Source organism: Monodon monoceros, unplaced genomic scaffold (genome assembly GCF_005190385.1).
Source record: "Monodon monoceros isolate NGI ecotype Baffin Bay Population unplaced genomic scaffold, NGI_Narwhal_1 Super_Scaffold_10, whole genome shotgun sequence".
Taxonomy (NCBI): domain Eukaryota; kingdom Metazoa; phylum Chordata; class Mammalia; order Artiodactyla; family Monodontidae; genus Monodon; species Monodon monoceros.
This window is the reverse complement of record NW_021703766.1, coordinates 46,609,930-46,628,576: the sequence shown is the minus strand read 5'-3', so window position 1 is coordinate 46,628,576 and position 18,647 is coordinate 46,609,930. Positions and strand designations below refer to the sequence as shown.

The window sequence follows — 18,647 nt, the reverse complement described above, 5'->3', positions numbered from 1 at the left end:
CGGGTAAAACCACTAGAAACCAATCAAATGGAGGGTCGGCAGACACCCCCGCCCCCCCTTTCATGATTGCCTTTAGGAAACCGGAAAGAGATGAATTCATTAAGGACCTGCCCCTTGCCGTTAGGGCGGTTTCAAAACAGTCTGTCCACCAATCTCAGTTACTGTCTTATCTCACTAAAGCTAGTACAGTTGAATCGTTTTAGGAAAACCTACCCAGATTGGCCATTCTGGTTACTGTCGGCCTTACGAATATTGCTGTAGAGGGAAGTATACGAAATCGAGATTAAGTAAATAAATTATTCTTAATCTGGAAGAAACTCAGTTGCCTTTATGAAAAGCAACCCTTTGACTTCAGAGAATCCTGAAGGTTTGAAAATAGAGGCTAGACTAACAGCGGGAGAAAAGTTGTAAAGGGAATCACACTGTCTCCCCTTTGATAGTACATCTCACGGGGCGCCTCTTTATAGCTGCGCTACCGTCTTTCTCTATGGTTGGTATCTTACGTGGAATGGGCACTCTGCACCAGATCATAGAGCCTTCCCCTCCGGAAAGACCTCCACAATTTCAAGGGTCTCTACCCCACATCCTCTAAACTGCTGTTCAGTAGATCCGCCTTTTCGGTATCTATATTGACAAGCTCAAACACACAGGTCCGTAGTTAAGCCTCACTCTACTAAACTCCACAGAGTTTCACAATGTCTAACACTACACCACCTGTCGCCTCTAACTCAAAAGACACAAAGCTTCTGTAAGGTACACTATCGAGATACACAATGCAAACGCCCGCTGCCCACTGAGCCGTACCTAAAGCCCACAAAAGCCACACAAAACCTCTACTTAGACAAAGGCGCACACACAATACAGATAAACAAATGGCGTGTGTGGGATCAGAAGCATCAATTCAGGGGATAATACACCAAACTTCGGTGTAGATGAGCCCACTAAGGTCGCCACAGGCAGGCGGCTTCAAATGATAAAGACACACAGGACAGTTACACTACAAGCTTACACCACGGCAAAACCTAGACACACAGCACCCACTCAGAAGCGGGACAGACACTCACGTGGGCCCGTAGGTTCCAGTCCAGACACCCCGCCCCTCGCCCACGTCCGACTTCCTCTTTCCTCCCAGCTTCCCACAATGATTTGTTCTAAAAAAGTTTGTGGCCCGGATTGAACTGTTTTCGGTTCGCAGGAGCCACCACCGGGGGGCGTCCGGGCGCTGCCAAGGATTTCTCCATCTGCTGCTGGACACACCCAGGAACTTATGCCTGCGATGCTTGCAAAACACAGTGGGCTTGCCTTGGCAGGAGTCCATTTGTGGGCTCGTGATTATCGGAGGTGCTCTGTGCCTGTGTTTCTATGTGAATCTGAACGTTTGGGTCTGTGAGTGCCCTATACGTACTCTATATGTCTGAGTATTTGTGTCTGTATCTGTTACTCTAGTTTCTTCCTATTCCTGGTGACTGCCTGCCTGTGCATGTTTGTAAACGTGTTTGTATCTGAGTAATTTTGTGTTTTTCTGTGTCTGAATTTGTGTCTCTGTATTTGTGACCAGGTGTGCTTGAGTATGTCCATTAATTCATGGGTCTGTTACTTTGGAGAGGGGTAGGGTCTCTGTGTGACCCTGTGAATATCTATGTGCCTATTCCTCACTAGGGGTTTCAGTGATTCTGCTTTTGCTTGCCTGTCTTTTTGTCTATGTATATGTTCATTTCTATCCTCTTTAGTAAGGGGAGAACTCCAAGACCCCACCAAACCCTCCTTTTTACTGGGGAAACTGAGTTGCCAGGGAGAGGGGCCATATGACAGCTAAGTGGAGACAAGAGGAGACAAGCATGGTTACAAAGTTTTATGTGATCTGAGCCCCTCTGGAGGTTTCAGAGTCCACACTCTGTTCAGGGGCATAAGGGACTGGCTCAGGGGGGCAGCATGGCCCCAAAGGAGGGAGTTTGTCCTTTAGGGAAAGGAGGCATCCTTAATGCATTGCACAGGCTTGAGGGGGCACACCCCACATGAGGGGAAGAGGAAGCAGAGGTGGCTAAGAAGGGAAGGATAAAACTATCCCCAAAAGGATAAAGCTATAAGTTTAAAACCTTGGAATTGTATCTTAGAATTCTAGACCTGTAGACTTTTAGAATCTTACAACATGTGAATCTTAGAACTATAGTGCCTAGAATCTTAAGACTTAGAACTGTGAATTCTTGGCTCCTTAACTAAAATCCTAGAAAGACAGAATGCAGCATAGAACTTAAAGCTGTGTAACATTAAAAATGATTAAAACTTTGGCATCTGGTTAGTCACCACCAACTGTAGAATCTTATACCATAGATGCTGAGGATCCAGAATCTTGGACCAATAGAATCTAGAGTGCCTTGGAACACAGAACAGAACAACATTAGAATCTTAGAGTTTAATAATCTAGAATCTTGAAGCATATGATCCGGAATCTTAGACACAGAGAATCTAGGTTCTTAGACTAGGTCTTGGAACATTGCATCTTAGAACATTAGACCTTAGAACCTCCATCTTTAGACTCTTAGAACTTTCTAATTGCAGATTCTAGCATTTTAGATCTTTAGGATCCAGAATCTCATAACAAAAGTTTCGAGGATCATAAAGCCTTAGAACCTATAACTGACCAGCATTAGAATCTTAGAACTTGAGAAGATCAAATCTTGAAGCTTTATGATCTAGAGTTTTACAGCCAGAGAAATTATGCTCTATGAGGCTCGGAACATCAAATTTTAGAACATCAGACCTTAGAACCTCCATGTCTAGAATTGTAGAATTTTTACAATTGTAGAATCTTACACCCTAGGGATTCAGAACCCTAGAAAAATAAAACCTAGAATCATAGAGCCTTAGATCCTAGAATTAGAATCTTAGGGCTTTAGAACCTAAAATCTTGTGGGCTTTATTAAGAATCTTAGAACCAGAAAAGTCTAGAGCCATAGAATCTCACAGCCTTAGAATATAGGCCTTAGAACTTCCATGTCTAGAACCTTAGCACTTTAGAATTAGAGACTTTGGAATTTCAGGTCCTTAGAATCAGACTCATCTTTGAAACTTAGAACCTCTGAATCTAGACTCTTTAAACCTTATAATCTAGAATCTTGGAATGTTAGACCTGGGAGGACCCTTAGGGATTGTAGTCCAATCCCTTCCTTTTACACATGGGGACACTAAGGTGTGGAAAAGGGAGAGGATCTGTCTGGGATGGAAGTGGAATGGGTAGGAGGAGAGGGCTAAGGTTGGGGGTAAAGCCTGGAGTGGGAAAGTGAGGGGGGGGTCCCCCAGTGGCAGTGCCTAGCTTGGGTCCTGAGAGGGAGTCCCGAGTGGAGGGTTGTCTCAGGCGCCATCCTCCTGCCCTGGGGGTGCTGGGGAGCTCCTGTCAGCAGGCAGGGCGGGGCCAGGAGCTGTAGAAGGGCAGAGGACATAGCGTCCAGCAGGATGGACTTCAGCGGCAGTGAGGCAGCTGCAGGAATCCTTGGGGTCAGGCTGAGTTGGGGGCTCAGCTCCTCCAGCAGCTCCAAGTGGTTCAGGATGACCCCCACCCTCATCCATGTTGACATAGAGGATTTCGTCTGGCTCCTGGGCAGGGGGCAGGGCCTTCAGCGTATTCTCCAGATCTTCCCGAAGCTCTGCAAAACTCGGCCGGTCTCGGGGGTTTAGCTCCCAGCACCGGGACATCAGGGCATACCTAGGGTAGCAAAATGAGGAGTGGGAGACTGAACAGGGGAGCATTCTGGGAGTTTGGGGGCATTTTAGGACACTCAGAGGACTGAGGGTATTACAAGGGAGTGGAGGGAACTGTGGCAGTTCGGGGGGCATCTATGGGGACTTGGGAATTCTCAAGAGTTTCTGAGGTGGGTCCTGGGACAGACACTCAGGAAATGGAAAAAGTCTTGGGAAATCTCTCTGGGTAGGGGGTGATGTTCTAGTGAGGGTTTGCTAGAGTAAAGCTTCCCAGTGTGGTTCCCCAGAACAGACCATAGCATCAAAGCTTTGAAAGCTGTATTGGTTTAAAATATGTACTCAGGGACTTCCCTGGCGGTCCAGTGGTTAAGACTCTGTGCTCTCATTGCAGGGGGCACGGGTTCGGCCCCTGGTCTGGGAACTAAGATCCCGCATGCCACACGGCGTGGCCAAAAACAAACAAACAAACAAATAAATAAATAAATAAAATTAAATACCTACTCAAATTCTTTGCCATTCCTCCCTTCAAAAGATGGAGGCTACCCTCCCTCCCCTTGAGTGTGGGTTGGATTTAGTCACTGGATTCTGACTCGGCAGCAATGATAGTGTGTGTGATTCTGAGACTAGGTTGGAAAGGTATTGTGGATTCCTCCTTGTTCTTTCTCTTGGAATGCTCATCTGGGGGAGGCCAGCCACCATGTCATGAGGAAACTCAAGCAGCGCTATAGAGGGGTCCACGTGGCAAGGAACTGAGGCCTTCTGCCACAGCCATGTGAGTGAGACACCTTGCAAGAGATCTTCCAGTCTTAAACTTCAGATGGCTTCAGCCCCAGCTGACATCTTGACTGTAACCTCATTAGAAACCCTGATCCAGAATTACCCTGCTGAGCAGTTCCCAGACTCCTGACCTTCAGAAACCATGCGAGGTAATAAATGCTTGTTATTTTAAGCTACTGGATTTCGGGGATGTAGATAACTAATACACCAGCTATGCAGCCTTTGGCAAATGATTTTCCCTTGACGTGGGCCTCAGTTGCGCATCACCTGCATATGGGAATAATAAGGGGGCCAACCCACTTCATATGGCTGTAGTAAGGACCAAATGACTTAATGCACGCAAAGCACTTAAAACCATACCTTCTAGTAAGTTCTATAGAAATGTTAGCTATTCTTACTGCCCTCAGCTCTTGGAGCACCCAAGGAGGACCTGGAGAGTCTGAAGCCCCAGGCTCTCCCCTCCCGATCCACGCAACATCTTCTCTTTACCCCCAAAGTGCTCTTCTCTGTGTGTTCCATGGGATGGCAAAATTTGATAAGCACCACCCTAAAGGATTCTGAGAACATCTCAGAGGAGCCTGGAGAGTTTGGAGAAGCTCATTATAAGGGTTTGGCAGAGGGCTTGTGTTGAAGAGCACGTGGGGGGAGTGTGGGTACTCAGGAGTCTGGGAGGAATTAGAATTCTTTGTGAGTGGGGACGTGTCATTATTCATCGCCCACGGATACCTGGCCAGGGTAGGGGTGCTGCTCTAGCCTGTATTCCACACACAAAGCAAAGGAGGAAAGGGCACTTTTGCTAATTCATACCTCATGGGCTAATGGTGGTTCTGTGGAGCATGGGTGAGGGGGCAGGTGGGTTCCTCAACAGTCTGAGGGATTCTGTGGTTTTAGGGGGTCCTGGATATGTCAGGGCCATGTGGGGTGCTCAGAGTTTTGGTGTAAAATCTGAGATGGGGGGAGGGGATCCTAAGGGTCCTCACAATCCATCCAGACAGTCCACAGGCTGCTTCAGGCGGTTTCCCTGGCGCAGGTAGTCATAAATCTCGCTGTTCTCCACTCCTGGATATGGGGTTTGGCCTCGAGTGGCAATCTCCCACATTGTCACCCCAAAGGACCACTGTGGTGGGGTAGAAGGGAGAGAATTTAGGGGGTCTCTCCTGCACAGATGCCCTCACCCAACATACAGATTCATGGGTATCCCCACACTTATGTGTACACAGCTATCTTTGTGGGTGCATCACAGCTATTCACAGAAACACTTTGGTACAGGTACACACTTACGGAGGCAACTTGTGTGCACACATAGACCTGCCCACCCGTGCAAACAGTTATACACTTCACGGACACGTGGTCTCAGGTCACCCTCCACACCCTGGCTATACACATGTATACACTTACCACTGCCTCTCCCAACCTAAACTGTCTACATATCCCATGTAGCAACCTGTCACCATGCACCCATGGGCCTATGCATACCCCCAGCATGTCCACACCACCGTTCACAGATGCCCACCACACGTGGTCCATGTGGCGGACCCCTGCGCAGGGAAGCCCTCACGTCCCTGTGAGCCCAGGTCTGGTGTGAGATGATCAGGCCACGCCCTCCTCCTGCTCCCTACTCCTGCCAGGGGTGCACGTACCACATCGCTCTTGCTGGTGTAGACGCGGTCAGCCAGGCTCTCGATGGCGATCCACTTGACCGGCATCTTGGCGATGCGTCCCTGGCGGTAGTAGTCCCCGTTGTAGATCTTCTTGGAGAGCCCAAAGTCCGCCACACACACCGACATGTTCTCGTTCAGCCTACCAGATTGGGGAGAGGAATGGGGTCACGGCATCAGCCCCCTCCACCAGGAAGCCTGCCCTTACTCTCAGACACGTCTCCATCTCTTGCCCTGGCTGTCCTGCTTGGGGCTGGGGATCAGTTTCCCCGCCTTGCCCCAGACTGGGAGGGAACCGTGTTACTTCTTATACCCTCTGTAAAAGGTGGGTGGGAAAAGGGCTGCTATGGGCCTTCCCAGCTCTGGCTTTTTGCCAGATTCTAAGGTCCTTCCTAGACTCCTTGGGTTGGAGTCTCTGATTTTTTTTTAACTGTGTTTTTGAAGTATACTATATACACAGAAACACGCACAAATCTTAAATGAAGAGCTCACTGAATTTTTTAAAATAAATTTATTTATTTATTTTTGGCTGAGTTGGATCTTTGTTGCTGCACGCGGGCTTTCTCTAGCTGCAGTGAGCGGGGGCTACTCTTTGTTGTGGTGCACGGGCTTCTGATTGCAGTGGCTTCTCTTGTTGCTGAGCACGGGCTGTAGGCGCACGGGCTTCAGCAGTTTGGCTCGTGGGCTCCAGAGTGCAGGCTCAGTAGTTGTGGCGCACGGGCCCAGTAGCTGTGGCACACAGGCTCAGTAGTTGTGGCTCGCGGGCTCTAGAGCACAGGCTCAGTAGTTGTGGCACACGGGGTTAGTTGCTCCGCAGCATGTGGGATCTTCCTGGACCAGGGCTTGAACCCGTGTCCCCTGCATTGGCAGGCGGATCCTTAACCACTGCGTCACCAGGGAAGCCCGAGCTCACTGAATTTTCATAAACACACCCAGGTAACCAGAAACTAGATTAAGAAACAGAACATCGTGGGGGCATCTGTGCAATGGAATACCACACAGCAAAGAAAAAGAACTACTGATACGTACAATGACATGGACTAATCTCAAAACTTCATGCTGAGCAAAATAAGCTAGACACAAAGGAGTCAAAATTGCAATTCCACTTACATGACGTTTAAGAAGAGGTGACAGAAGTTGATGGGGACAAAAGTACAGAATAGTGGTTACCCCTTGGGGGCAGTGACTGGGAAGCGCAGGTGACAGCCTGCCAAGGGCCTAGAAATGTTCTTTATCTTGATCTAGTGGTGGTTGTTTCCATGGGGCTATAGACACGTAAACATTCATTGAACTGCATGCATAAAATGTGCATATTTTAGTGTATGTAGAATAGACATCGATTTTTTAAAATGAGAAAGAAAGGTTACCGGTCCTTCCTTCCTAGCGTATAACTACCCCTCCTAGGTGATCAAGATCTTCACTTCTAGCAGCATGGATTACTTGTGCTTGTTTTTGTGCTTTATATAAATAGAAGATTCCCTGATTCTTGCATCTGAGTTTCTGGGATTCTGTTTTTTTAAGAATTGATGGGCTTCCCTGGTGGCGCAGTGGTTGAGAGTCCGCCTGCCAATGCAGGGGACATGGGTTCGTGCCCCGGTCCGGGAAGATCCCACATGCCGCGGAGCGGCTGGGCCCATGAGCCATGGCCGCTGAGCCTGCGCGCCCGGAGCCTGTGCTCCGCAACGGGAGAGGCCACAGCAGTGAGAGGCCTGCGTACCGCAAAGAAAAAAAAAAAAAAAGAATTGATGATTTCGGGGACTTCCCTGGTGGCTCAGTGGTTAAGAATCCACCTGCCAATGCAGGAGACACGGGTTCGAGCCCTGGTCTGGGAAGATCCCACATGCCAGGGAGCAACTAAGCCCGTGCGCCACAACTACTGAGCCTGCGCCCTAGAGCCCGCAAGCCACAACTACTGAAGCCCGCGTGACTAGAGCCCGTGCTCCAGAACGAGAGAGGCCACCGCAATGAGAGGCTCGCGTGCAGCAACGAAGACCCAACGCAGCCAAAAATAAATATTAATTAATTAATTAATTAAAAAAAAAAGCATTGATGATTTCTACCCAGGGTGATGGACTTGGGTAATGACCAACCAGAACAGATCCCGGAGGCCCCTAATATGCTAGGAGTTAACCTTTAACTGCTGTGTCTGGGGGGAGGGGGGTGGAGATGGGTGATACTCAGGCATCTAAGCTGGTGGCTGTGGAGCACATGGGAAGCTTGGGGAAGTGGCCAATTGCCAACTGGTAAGGAAGTATTTTAATATTTTAACAACTTAACAGAAAATGTGACAGGTGCATAACAATCGATTGTCCGCCCTCATTTGTGGTGTCACTGTTACATTGTGGGCTTAACTAGGATCAGCCCACGTTACAGAAATAAAAGAACTTCCATTTTGACTGAGTCTATTCATGCCTTTAGACCTCCTTTCCAGTTTATAGGAAATAAAGGGAACACAGGAACAAAGCAAGTGCCACCACAAGGAAACACACACATCTTATACATGGGACATCCTACAAGACAACTGGCCTGATCTCTTCCAAAAGAATATGCCACAAAACTATACACAGGGCTTCCCTGGTGGCGCAGTGGTTGAGAGTCCGCCTGCCGATGCAGGGGACACGGGTTCGTGCCCTGGTCCGGGAAGATCCCACATGCCGCTGAGCAGCTGGGCCTGTGAGCCATGGCCGCTGAGCCTGCGCGTCTGGAGCCTGTGCTCCGCAACGGGAGAGGCCACAGCAGTGAGAGGCCCGCGTACCGCAAAAAAATATATATATATACACAGGTAATGGTGGTGGAGGGTAATTCTAGATTAAAAGGGACCAAGGGGTACAACAACCAAACGCAATCTGGGAACTTTGCGTAGATCCTGGTTTTGGGGGAAAAAATATCCCGAAAAGACATTTTGAAGGACAATCGGAGGAACTGGAACATGGACTGGATAGTAGGTTGTGTTACAGAATTATTGTTAATCTTCTTAGGTGTGATAACAGAATTGTGATTGTTTAGGCATAAGTCCTGATTTTAGGAGATACCTACTGAAGATTTAGGGGTGGAATGTCACCATCTTGGCAACTTACTTTCAAATGGTTGAGGGGAGAGAGAGAAAGAGAAGAGAGGACAAATGTGGCAACATCTCAACAAGGAGGAGATATGGGTGTTCATTGCACAATTCTTTCAACTTTTCTGCAGATTTGGAATTTTTCAAAGTAAAAAGTTGGGGGGGGTGGGATTCCCTGGCGGTCCAGTGGTTAGGACTCCGCACTTCCACTGCAGGGGGCACGGGTTTGATCCCTGGTCTGGGAACTAAGATCCCGCATGCCCTCGTAGTACGGCCAAAAACAAAAAAAAACAAAAAATAACTGGGCGGGCGGGAATAAAGACATTTGTGAACACTTGCATGTCTTATAGAAGATTCTCTGATTCTCTTTTTTTTGGGGGCCATGCTGCGTGGTTTGTGGGATCTTAGCTCCCCGACCAGGGATCGAACCTGGGTCCTCAGCAGTGATAGTGCAGAATCCTAACTACTGGACCACCAGCGAATTCCCAAAGATTCTCTGATTCTCCAGCTCCTATTTCTGAGTCCAAGAGTGTAATGAGACTAATATTCTAAGCCTGTGTGTACACACACACATACAAACACACACACCTCGCCCTCACTTTAGCCCTGGTTCTGGCCTATTTTCTGCTTGTCCCTTGGCAGGGGGTGTGGTCTTTTTATCCAGTGTGGCCCCCCCCCCCAAGGGTAGCCCCGGGTAAGACACTCAGCATGGAGGGGGACAAAGCTGAAGCTTAAATGTCACCACCCTGATCGGTCACCTCTGCCCTTTTGCTCACCACATGCTACCCACTGAGCCCTCACTCTTGTCACTTTTCTTCACATCTCAGTACTCCTTCAGGATCTCGGTTCAGGGCCCACCTCCTCCAGAAAGCCGGCCCCAGCCTCCCTGCTCACCTCTCTATTCCACTCCTGAGCTCTGACCTGCCTGAAGGCTGTGTGTTTCTAACGCCCTCTTCCATCCTGGGAAGGAGGGCGGGGCGGGGGGCAGTGTCCCGGAAGGAGGGGGGATTCCTGGAAGGGTGGAAACTCACATGCAGTTCCTGGCGGCCAAGTCCCGGTGTATGAATCTCTTGGTACTCAGATACTCCATGCCACTGGCAATGTCTGCCATGAACTTCACCAGCATCTGAGTGGGCAAGAACTGGGGGGCCGGGGCAGGAGGGAGTAGAGGTCAGAAGAGTCCCCGAGATCTATCCCTCCTCCCTTCCTCTCCTCTCTTAGCTCTGCCCTGCGATGCTTTCCCAAGGCCCCAAGAATTAAATCCCACCCCTTTCTAACACGGCCCTATGTCATCCCCTCCTGCCTTTCTCTGTCTTGATCTCCTATTGTTCTTGTCCTTGACATATGCTCCAGCAGGGAGCCCCCTTTCTGGTCTTTAAACAAGCCATGCTTGTTCCCACCTCTGAGCCTTTGCACATGCTGTGCCCTCTGCTGGGACTGCTTTCTCCCAGATCTCCCCACCTCCCACCAGCTGCCTCCTCCTTCAAGTTCCCCTCCTCAGTGAGACCTTCCCTGTTCACCCAAATTAACTGCCTGGCCTCCCTGTCACTCATCCTGCTCTATTTCCTTCCTAGCACTTAAATTATCTTGCTTATTTGTTTAACTTATTTATTGTCTGGTTCCCCCACTGGCAGACAGCTCCATGCAAGCAGGTTCCTTGTCACCTTGGCCTTCCCAGTGTCTGAGCGGCTCTGGGTACCTGGTAGGTGCTCAATTAACACTTGTGGGCCAGACAATAAAATGCTCTCACCACTGGCTGGTCCCCAAGCCGGGAATAGAGAAGGAAACTGTGTAGGTCTCCGTGTTTCATGAAAGGTAAGATGACCACAGGTGCCGGGAAGCCCTCTCGTTCGGAACCCTGGAAACAGACGCCTGAGTGCCCCCAGGCAGCCCTGTCACTGGAGTTGGGCAGAAGGGGAAGCCACCCCACCTCTCAGCTCTGTCTCTCCCTCCCCCTCAAGTCTGGCCTCCAAATTGTTGAGGAGGGGGGTGATGGACCAAGCTTCAGAGAAGCCATTTCCAGCACTGTTCCCAGGGTTGTTTCTCCAGCCCTCCTGGGGACCTCAGCTATTTCTGGGAAAGGTCAGATGTCACATTCCAAGCTGAGGGAGAGAGGAAGGGGGGAACTTGCTGACTCTCAGGGAGCGGGGAGGAGGAAGCCTGGAGGTTTGATTTTCTCAGTGCCCAAGGGAGGGGTCTTCCCTCTGCTGCGGCCTCCACGGGGCCTGTCGACCCCCTAAATCTGCCCTCCCTCACCGATGAGCCTCATGACGTTGGGGTGGTCGAATTCTTTCATGCAGACGGCTTCACTCAGGAAATCCTCCAGCTCTGACCTTGTGCAGATGGCAACTTGGGGGAGAGAGGAAGGTGTATGAGGAGGAGGGGTGGGGAGGGAGGACTCCTTCCCTCCTCCTCCTCGGCCTCATCACCATCATCATTCTCTTCTTCTTTATCAAACGTGATTTGTAAGTACCAGATGCTGTATTCAGCGCTCTACATCTATTAACTCATTTAATCCTCTGAGGAGCTTCTATTACTTTCCCCATTTTTTTTTTTTTTGTGCAGTACGCGGGCCTCTCACCGTTGTGGCCTCTCCCGTCGCGGAGCACAGGCTCCGGACGCACAGGCTCAGCGGCCATGGCTCACGGGCCCAGCCGCTCCGCGGCACGTGGGATCCTCCCGGACCGGGGCACGAACCCGCGTCCCCTGCATCGGCAGGTGGACTCCCAACCACTGCGCCACCAGGGAAGCCCTACTTTCCCCATTTTAAAGATGGGGAGGGGCTTCTCTGGTGGCGCAGCAGATCTGCCTGCCAGCGCAGGGGACGTGGGTTCGAGCCCTGGTCCGGGAAGACCTCACTTGCTGCGGAGCAACTAGGACCGTGCACCACAACTACTGAGCCTGCGCTCTAGAGCCCGGGAGGCACAACTACTGAGTCAGCGTGCCGCAACTACTGAAGCCCGCGTGCCTAGAGCCCGTGCTCCGCCACAAGAGAAGCCACCGCAATGAGGAGCCCGCGCACCGCTACGAAGAGTAGTCCCCCCCCGCCACAACTAGAGAAAGCCCGCGTGCAGCAACAAAGACCCAACGCAGCTAAAAATAAATAAAATAAAAATAAATAAATTAAAAAACAAAAGATGGGGGAGACCAAGGCACAGAATGGTTAAGAAACCTGCTTAAGGGCACACACAGCTAGCAAGAGGACTAGACAGAGCTCAAACGCAGGCAGTCCGGCTCCGGGGTCCATGTGCAGCTCTGTGCTAGGCTGCTTCCCAGCACAGTCGCAGCAGCCCTGGGATCCCTACCATTGTCCCTGTTTTGCAACTCAGGACACTGGCTCATAGAGGCAAAGTGACTTGCTCAGCGTCACACAGCTGGGATTCAAACCCAGGTCAGGAACATAACCTGGTATGCAAGAGGCACTCAGTAATGAATGAGGGAATGAGTTATAACTCCATAACCCAAGCTTTTAGCTGCTGTGACTTTGAAAGGATCATTTCTCCCTTACCTCCAGCCTGACCCTCTAAGCTTCATCCCTATGTAGAAAGGACTTGGCCCTGGACTTCCTGTGCTGTGTGAACCTGGACTGGCTCCCACCCTCTCTGATGATGTAAATAATATGGTTTTAGTCCACATTAATTGTGAGTTCAATGTGCCAACCCCAGCATTAAGTGCTTTGCCACACAACACCCTAGGAGGTAGGGACGTTATGATCCTTTCCTCCAGATGAGGAATGGGAGGCTCGGAGAGGGATAGTCACTAACCTGAGATCACACAGCGAGTAAATGATGAAGCCAGGTGTGCCTCATTCTCGACCTGACCCTGCTCTGCTATGCATCACAGGGGGCTGGGCCCTTTGAAAACTACATTTCCCAGGCTCCCTTTCCTGCTGTTTCCTGTTGGAGTCTGCCAATGGGAAGCACTGATGGGAGATTGACAGGTGGGCGAGTGGAGGGGAGAAGTCAGGGCATTTCATCCTCTCTTTCTGCTTCCAGTATTGCCTTGATGGTGGCTGTGTCTCCTTTGTGTTTCGAGCTCCCACAAGGTAGCCCCTAACTCTGTGATTCCTAAATCCCATCAGGGAGCTCTGGCTGTGGGCTCTGGTAACACCACTTCCTGCCTTTGCCCTTCGGGCCTGGGGGTGGAAGTGACATAGTGCTGCTGCTAATTGTCTCACTGCTCCCAGCTGTTCCTTCAGTTTTCCCTACACCTTTGAGTAATCTCCCTGTATTAAGTTCCCTCTGTTGAAGGACCTGGCAGGGACTCCATTTCCTGTCTGGAAACACTGAGGTTCTGTGGTTGGGCTAAATTGCTGTGACCTTTCCTGTTCTTCTGCTTCGTTAGGGGAACAGGGAAGGGACCTGAGATTAAGGGATGGGGATCCCACGTGTGTGCACATGCATGTACAGACTCACTCTTCATCGTCTTCACAGCCACCTTGAGGATGGAGTCATCCTGGTTGAGCTGGCCTTCCATCACAGCTCCAAACTCTCCTGTGGGGGACCAGAGAGAGATGCTGACCTCAGGGGGGCGTCGTAGAGACTGCATTTCCTGTGGCTGGGCGGGGGTGGGGAGGACTTCATGGTTCAGGGAGGTGTGTGTGTGTGTGTGTGTGTGTGTGTGTGTGTGTGTGTGTTATGGGGGGACTCACCTTCTCCCAGGGTCTTCCCCAGGGCCACCTTATGCCGGTCCACCATCACGTCCCGCAGCTTCTCCTTCAGCTCTTCACTGATGCCCAGGCTGTTCACTGCAGGGGAGGTAGGGGTAGACAGAGCCATGGAGCGGGGCTGACATCCAGACGACACTCTCCCATAGGGATACAGGCGTGCTCATTTTATTACACTTTGCAGATACTGTGTTTTTTACACACTGAAGACCCGTGGCAACCTTGTGTCGAGCGAGTCTATCAGCGCCATTTTCCCAATAGCATTTGCTTGCCCCGTGTCTCCGTGTCACATTTTGGTAATTCTGGCAATATTTCAAAACTTTTCATTATTTTTATATTTGTTATGATGACCTGTGATCAGCGATCTCTGATGTTACTACTACAATTCACTGAAGGCTCGGATGGTGGTTGGCATTTTTCAGGAATAAAGCAACTTAAAATTAAGGTATGTACATTGCTTTTAAAGATATAATGCTATTGCACACTTAGTAGACTGCAGTACAGTGTAAACATAACTTTTATATGCACTGGGAAACCCAAAAATGCATGTGACTCGCTTTATTGCGTTAGTTGCTTTATCGTGGTGTTCTGGAATCAAACCCACCATATCTCTGAGGTATGCCTGTATACCCATTGTTAAAATGCTGAAATACTTCTGCATTCATTCAAAGTTAGCTAATGCCCAGAGCACACCCCAGCCCCACCCTAGCTTCTCCTCTAAAACCCCCTGAATCTTCCCCCAGAGCAGCAACTAAAGGGTTAGAGCCTGGCACATAATCTTGCACTAGTGGGCACCCTGATTGGTTAGCGTCCTGCTGTACCAGTTGTTAGAAATATTTCTTAACTGTTTATTGAAGTATAAACTGCAAAAATCATAAGTGAGCAGCTCAGCGGATTTTCACAAACCAAACACAACAGTGTAACTAGTGCTCAGGTGAAGAACAGACCATGACCTGCCCTCTCAGGGGAGTCCACTTCCCTGACTTTTCCTACCCCAGATGAGTCTTTTCTGTTTTGGGATGTTATAAACGTGGAATCACATAATATGTTCTCTTTTGTGTCTGGCTTCTTTCACTCAACACAATGTCTATGAGATCATTGTAATGTAGTTGTTGTGTGTAGTCGGATTTATTATTTTCACTGCTGTGTAGCAATCGTTTTCCAACTTATTGGCCTCAGGACCCCTTCCCATTCTTAAAATTATTGAGGCCTGAAAAGAGCTTTCTTTTATGTGGGTCATCTATACACCAGTATTTATCGTGTTCAAAATGAAAACGGAAAGATTTTCTTTTTCTTTTTTTTTTTTTTTTTTTTTGGCCTCGTGGCGCAGCATACAGGATCTTAGTTCCCCGTCCAGGAATCAAACCCGCGCCCCCTGCAGTGGAAGCACGGAGTCTTAACCACTGGATCGCCACTGCCAGGGAAGTCCCACGGGTAGATTTCCAAAACACAAGGATACATAAGCACATGTTCAATCAATCAACAGAACGATGACATCATCACATATTAGGAAGCCTCTGGGAAACTCCATGGAGTGCTTGCGAGAGAATGAGAGTGCCAAAGGGCAAAAGATGTCTTGGTGTTAATATGAAAATAATTTTGACCTCGTGGACCTCCTGCGAGGGTCTCGGGTACTCCCGGGGACTCAGGTCACACTTCGAGAACTGCCGCTGCACGTTATTCCATTAGATTGCTGTGACCCCGTCACTTCCTCTTCCTTCTCCTTTTCAATAAATGTCTTTCCCAGCCCCTTCTGGTGTCTCCCTGGGGCCCTGGCAGTCTTCTCACTGTGTGCTAGGAAGATACCTAAGTCTGTCCCTTTTATTTCTGGATCTGTTTCCCCAAATGGAGAGATTAAGAGATTGGACTGGATGGCCTCTGAGGTCCCTCCTTAGCTGGGACCCTCTATAACGCTACAACCCTCTGAGTGTCTATAGTTCTAAGATTCTATGATTTTTAAGATCCTAAGGGTCTATAGCCCTGGATTATAATTCTTTAGGCCAAGATCTAGTCTACCTCTCTCACATTCTTTAATTCCAAGAGGCAGGTAAGAGGATGGACTTGAGAGCAAAACTGCCTGGGTTTGAATCCCAACTCTCCAGCTTACAAGCTGTGTGGCCTCCAGCAAGTTACTTAACCTCTCTATGCTGCAGCCTCCTCGTCTTTGAAGTGGGGCGGGGGCGATAACGTACCTAACTCATTGGGTTGTTGTGAGGATTAAATTAAGGGACATGTGTAGAGCACTTAGAACGGCACCTGTCACAGAGGAAGTGCTAGGGTTGGCTGTTACCAGCATCGTAATCACCTCACCATCATCGTCTTTATCATTATTACGTTGTTCTAAGATCCTACGGCTCTAAGCTTGGGCTTTCTAAGATCTACTATGTCTAAGATTCAATTATTCTAAGGTTGGTTCTAAGGTTGTGTGTGGTTCCACAGTTCTGTTGCTCTTAGGGTCTGTGGTTCCAACATCCTAGTATTCCAAGGCCTTCAGACACTTTTGGTTCATGCATCTGCAGAAGCCCAGCAGGCCCACAGCTCTGTACTTCTTATCCCAAACCCAGGCAGGGAGGCATGGGGTTCACTTACAGGTGGCTTCAGTGGTCCGACGGCTGTAGGACTTGCGAACACGGTACCTGACCACCAGCTCGCCCCTCTCCATTGTTGGTTCGAACACCTCTCTGGGGGGAATAGAGAGGAGACGAGGGCAGGGCAGAACAATGTGGAACCTCCTCCTTCCACCAACAGTGAAAGCGAGCGCCATCCCCACCCCCAGGCCTGCCTGCCCTCTCCTCCAGTGTTTGCTGAGCGCGTCTTGGACGGCTTTCTGCCTTCCATTCACTCCCCAGAGCCTTGCCCTCATTCTGATTCTTGGTAACCTCTCCTCCTGCACCAGCCTCCTCATGGTCTCCCCACCTCCGGCCCCTCCATCCCAGTCCATGTTGGCCTTCCAGCCCGCGTGGCTCCAACTCACCCATAGCGGGTCTCTTTCTTCCGCCGGTGGACGAGGAACAGGGCCAGGATGAGGACACAGGCAGCAGCCACTACTGCTCCCAGCAGTACATACCACCAGGGCCATGAGAAGGCAGGGGCTGGGGGTTCACTCACTGTCAGGGGGTACGCAGGACAGGTCATGGTTGAGGTCTTGGTTCCAGCTCCCTGAGCCCCAAGGGGGTGATGTTGAAAGGAGGCAGGTGTGGATATATTTGATGAGGCATGTGACAGGTGCGTTCCCCTATCTGGGGAGACTGGGCTGGGCTGGACAGGGCACGCAGTGGATACGATAGATAGGAGTGGATGTTAAAGGAAGAGTGTGAAACTTGTAGGATGAGTATGGTAAGTTAAGAGTGGGATGGATAGGGACTTCCCTGGTGGCGCAGTGGATGATAAGACTCCACGCTCCCAATGCAGGGTGCCCGGGTTCGATCCCTGGTCAGGGAACTAGATCCCACATGCATGCCACAACTAAGAGAGTCCGCGTGCCGCAACTAAAAAGCCCGCACGCCTCAACTAAAGATCCTGCATGCCGCAACTAAGATCTGGTGCAGCTAAGATAAAAAAATAAATAATAATAAATAAATAAATATTAACAAAAAGAATGGGATGGACGCTGGGGGATTGTGTGATGCGCGTGGAAGGAGTGTGGGATGGGAGTGAGAGACCTGTGCAAGGTGGGCTGTGCAATGTAATGTGAGCACGGGATGGTTGTGAGTAAATCTCAAGTGGTCTATGGGTGTGTGATATGTGTGATGATCGTGCAAGGAGGGGGGACTTGGGTGTGGAAAACAGATGAGTAGGGAGAGAACGCACACAGTGTAGGACAGGTGCACGAGGCATGTGCAATGAATATGCAAGGAGTTTGAGGCTCCAGGGACCAATGGCCAAGGAATATTTTTGAGGAGGAGTGTGTGATGGCTATGGACGGGTTTTATTTTTATTTTTATTTTTGGCCTCCCTGCGCCTTCTGAGATCTTAGTTTCCCGACCAAGGATCGAACCCAGGCCCTTGGGAGTGAAAGTGCCGAGTCTTAACCACTGGACCGCCAGGGAATTCCCTGGAAGGGTTTTCGTAAAGCAAGGGATGAGAGTAAAATAAATGTGTAAAGGGGCATAGTGTGCAAAGGAGTGTGTGAAGAGTGTCAGATAAGTACTGGAGGAACTGGGATATGTGAGGTTTCAGGGAGTATTCAAGGAGTTTTAGATACAAGGAAGAGCAGTATTCGTAAGGATGTAACTTTGATGGGAGGTGAGTGTGCAACAAGCGTGCAAAGGACGTGGGAAGGGAAGATGAGAAGCACGGGATGAATGGAAGGGTGTGCAAAAAGGTGGGAGTGAGTGTGTAAGGGATGGAGGATGGGTATGTGCTGAGTGTACCAGGAGTTTGGTGTGGGTGTGTGCAGAGAGCGGGCGTGGGTTAGGATCGGCTTGGGGTGAGGGAATAATGTGTAAGGAGTGAGTGTGCAAGGAGAGTTGCAGAATGTGGGATCGTGTGGACTGAAAGTTTTACAGTGCTTGCAATGTTGGAGGTACGGTGAGTGTGTAAAAAGTATGCAGAGTGTGTGAATGAGAAGTGTGGGTGTGCATTGGGTTTGGGAGGCACGTGTGACGAATGAAGGGTTATAATGGGATGAACGTGAAAGGAGGGTGGGATTAGTGTGGAAAGGTATGCAAAGAAATGCAGGAAGGCATGTAAGGAATGTAGGTTGAGTTACAAGAGGGGCTGTAATAGTGCTAGGAGAGTACAATGGGTGTAGGAGGAATGTTTGAGAATTGTTGGAGAAATATTTGAG

At 49.7% G+C, this 18,647-nt stretch overlaps 2 protein-coding genes across 4 annotated transcripts in view; both read right to left on the bottom strand.

Moving 5' to 3' along the window:
- Window positions 1–1,157, bottom strand: part of HNRNPUL1 (heterogeneous nuclear ribonucleoprotein U like 1) — a 36,121-nt gene extending 34,964 nt beyond the window's left edge. Inside the window, exon 1 of one of the 2 annotated variants that reach the window (XM_029240955.1) lies at window positions 1,065–1,157. The gene's annotated coding sequence lies outside the window, so the exon portion shown is untranslated. The remainder of the gene's footprint in view (window positions 1–1,064) is intronic. The other variant, XM_029240945.1, reaches the window with a different exon arrangement.
- A 682-nt stretch (window positions 1,158–1,839) lies between these two features.
- AXL (AXL receptor tyrosine kinase) overlaps window positions 1,840–18,647 on the bottom strand; it is a 30,841-nt gene continuing 14,033 nt past the window's right edge. For both annotated transcript variants that reach the window (XM_029210394.1, XM_029210403.1), the window contains exons 11-20: window positions 16,833–16,965; window positions 16,448–16,539; window positions 13,844–13,939; window positions 13,608–13,685; window positions 11,449–11,541; window positions 10,943–11,064; window positions 10,224–10,333; window positions 6,117–6,276; window positions 5,457–5,593; window positions 1,840–3,703 (exon numbers count right to left, since the gene is read on the bottom strand). In XM_029210394.1, coding sequence (XP_029066227.1) covers window positions 3,352–3,703; window positions 5,457–5,593; window positions 6,117–6,276; window positions 10,224–10,333; window positions 10,943–11,064; window positions 11,449–11,541; window positions 13,608–13,685; window positions 13,844–13,939; window positions 16,448–16,539; window positions 16,833–16,965 — 1,373 coding nt within the window. In that variant the 3' untranslated portion in view covers window positions 1,840–3,351. The remainder of the gene's footprint in view (window positions 3,704–5,456; window positions 5,594–6,116; window positions 6,277–10,223; window positions 10,334–10,942; window positions 11,065–11,448; window positions 11,542–13,607; window positions 13,686–13,843; window positions 13,940–16,447; window positions 16,540–16,832; window positions 16,966–18,647) is intronic.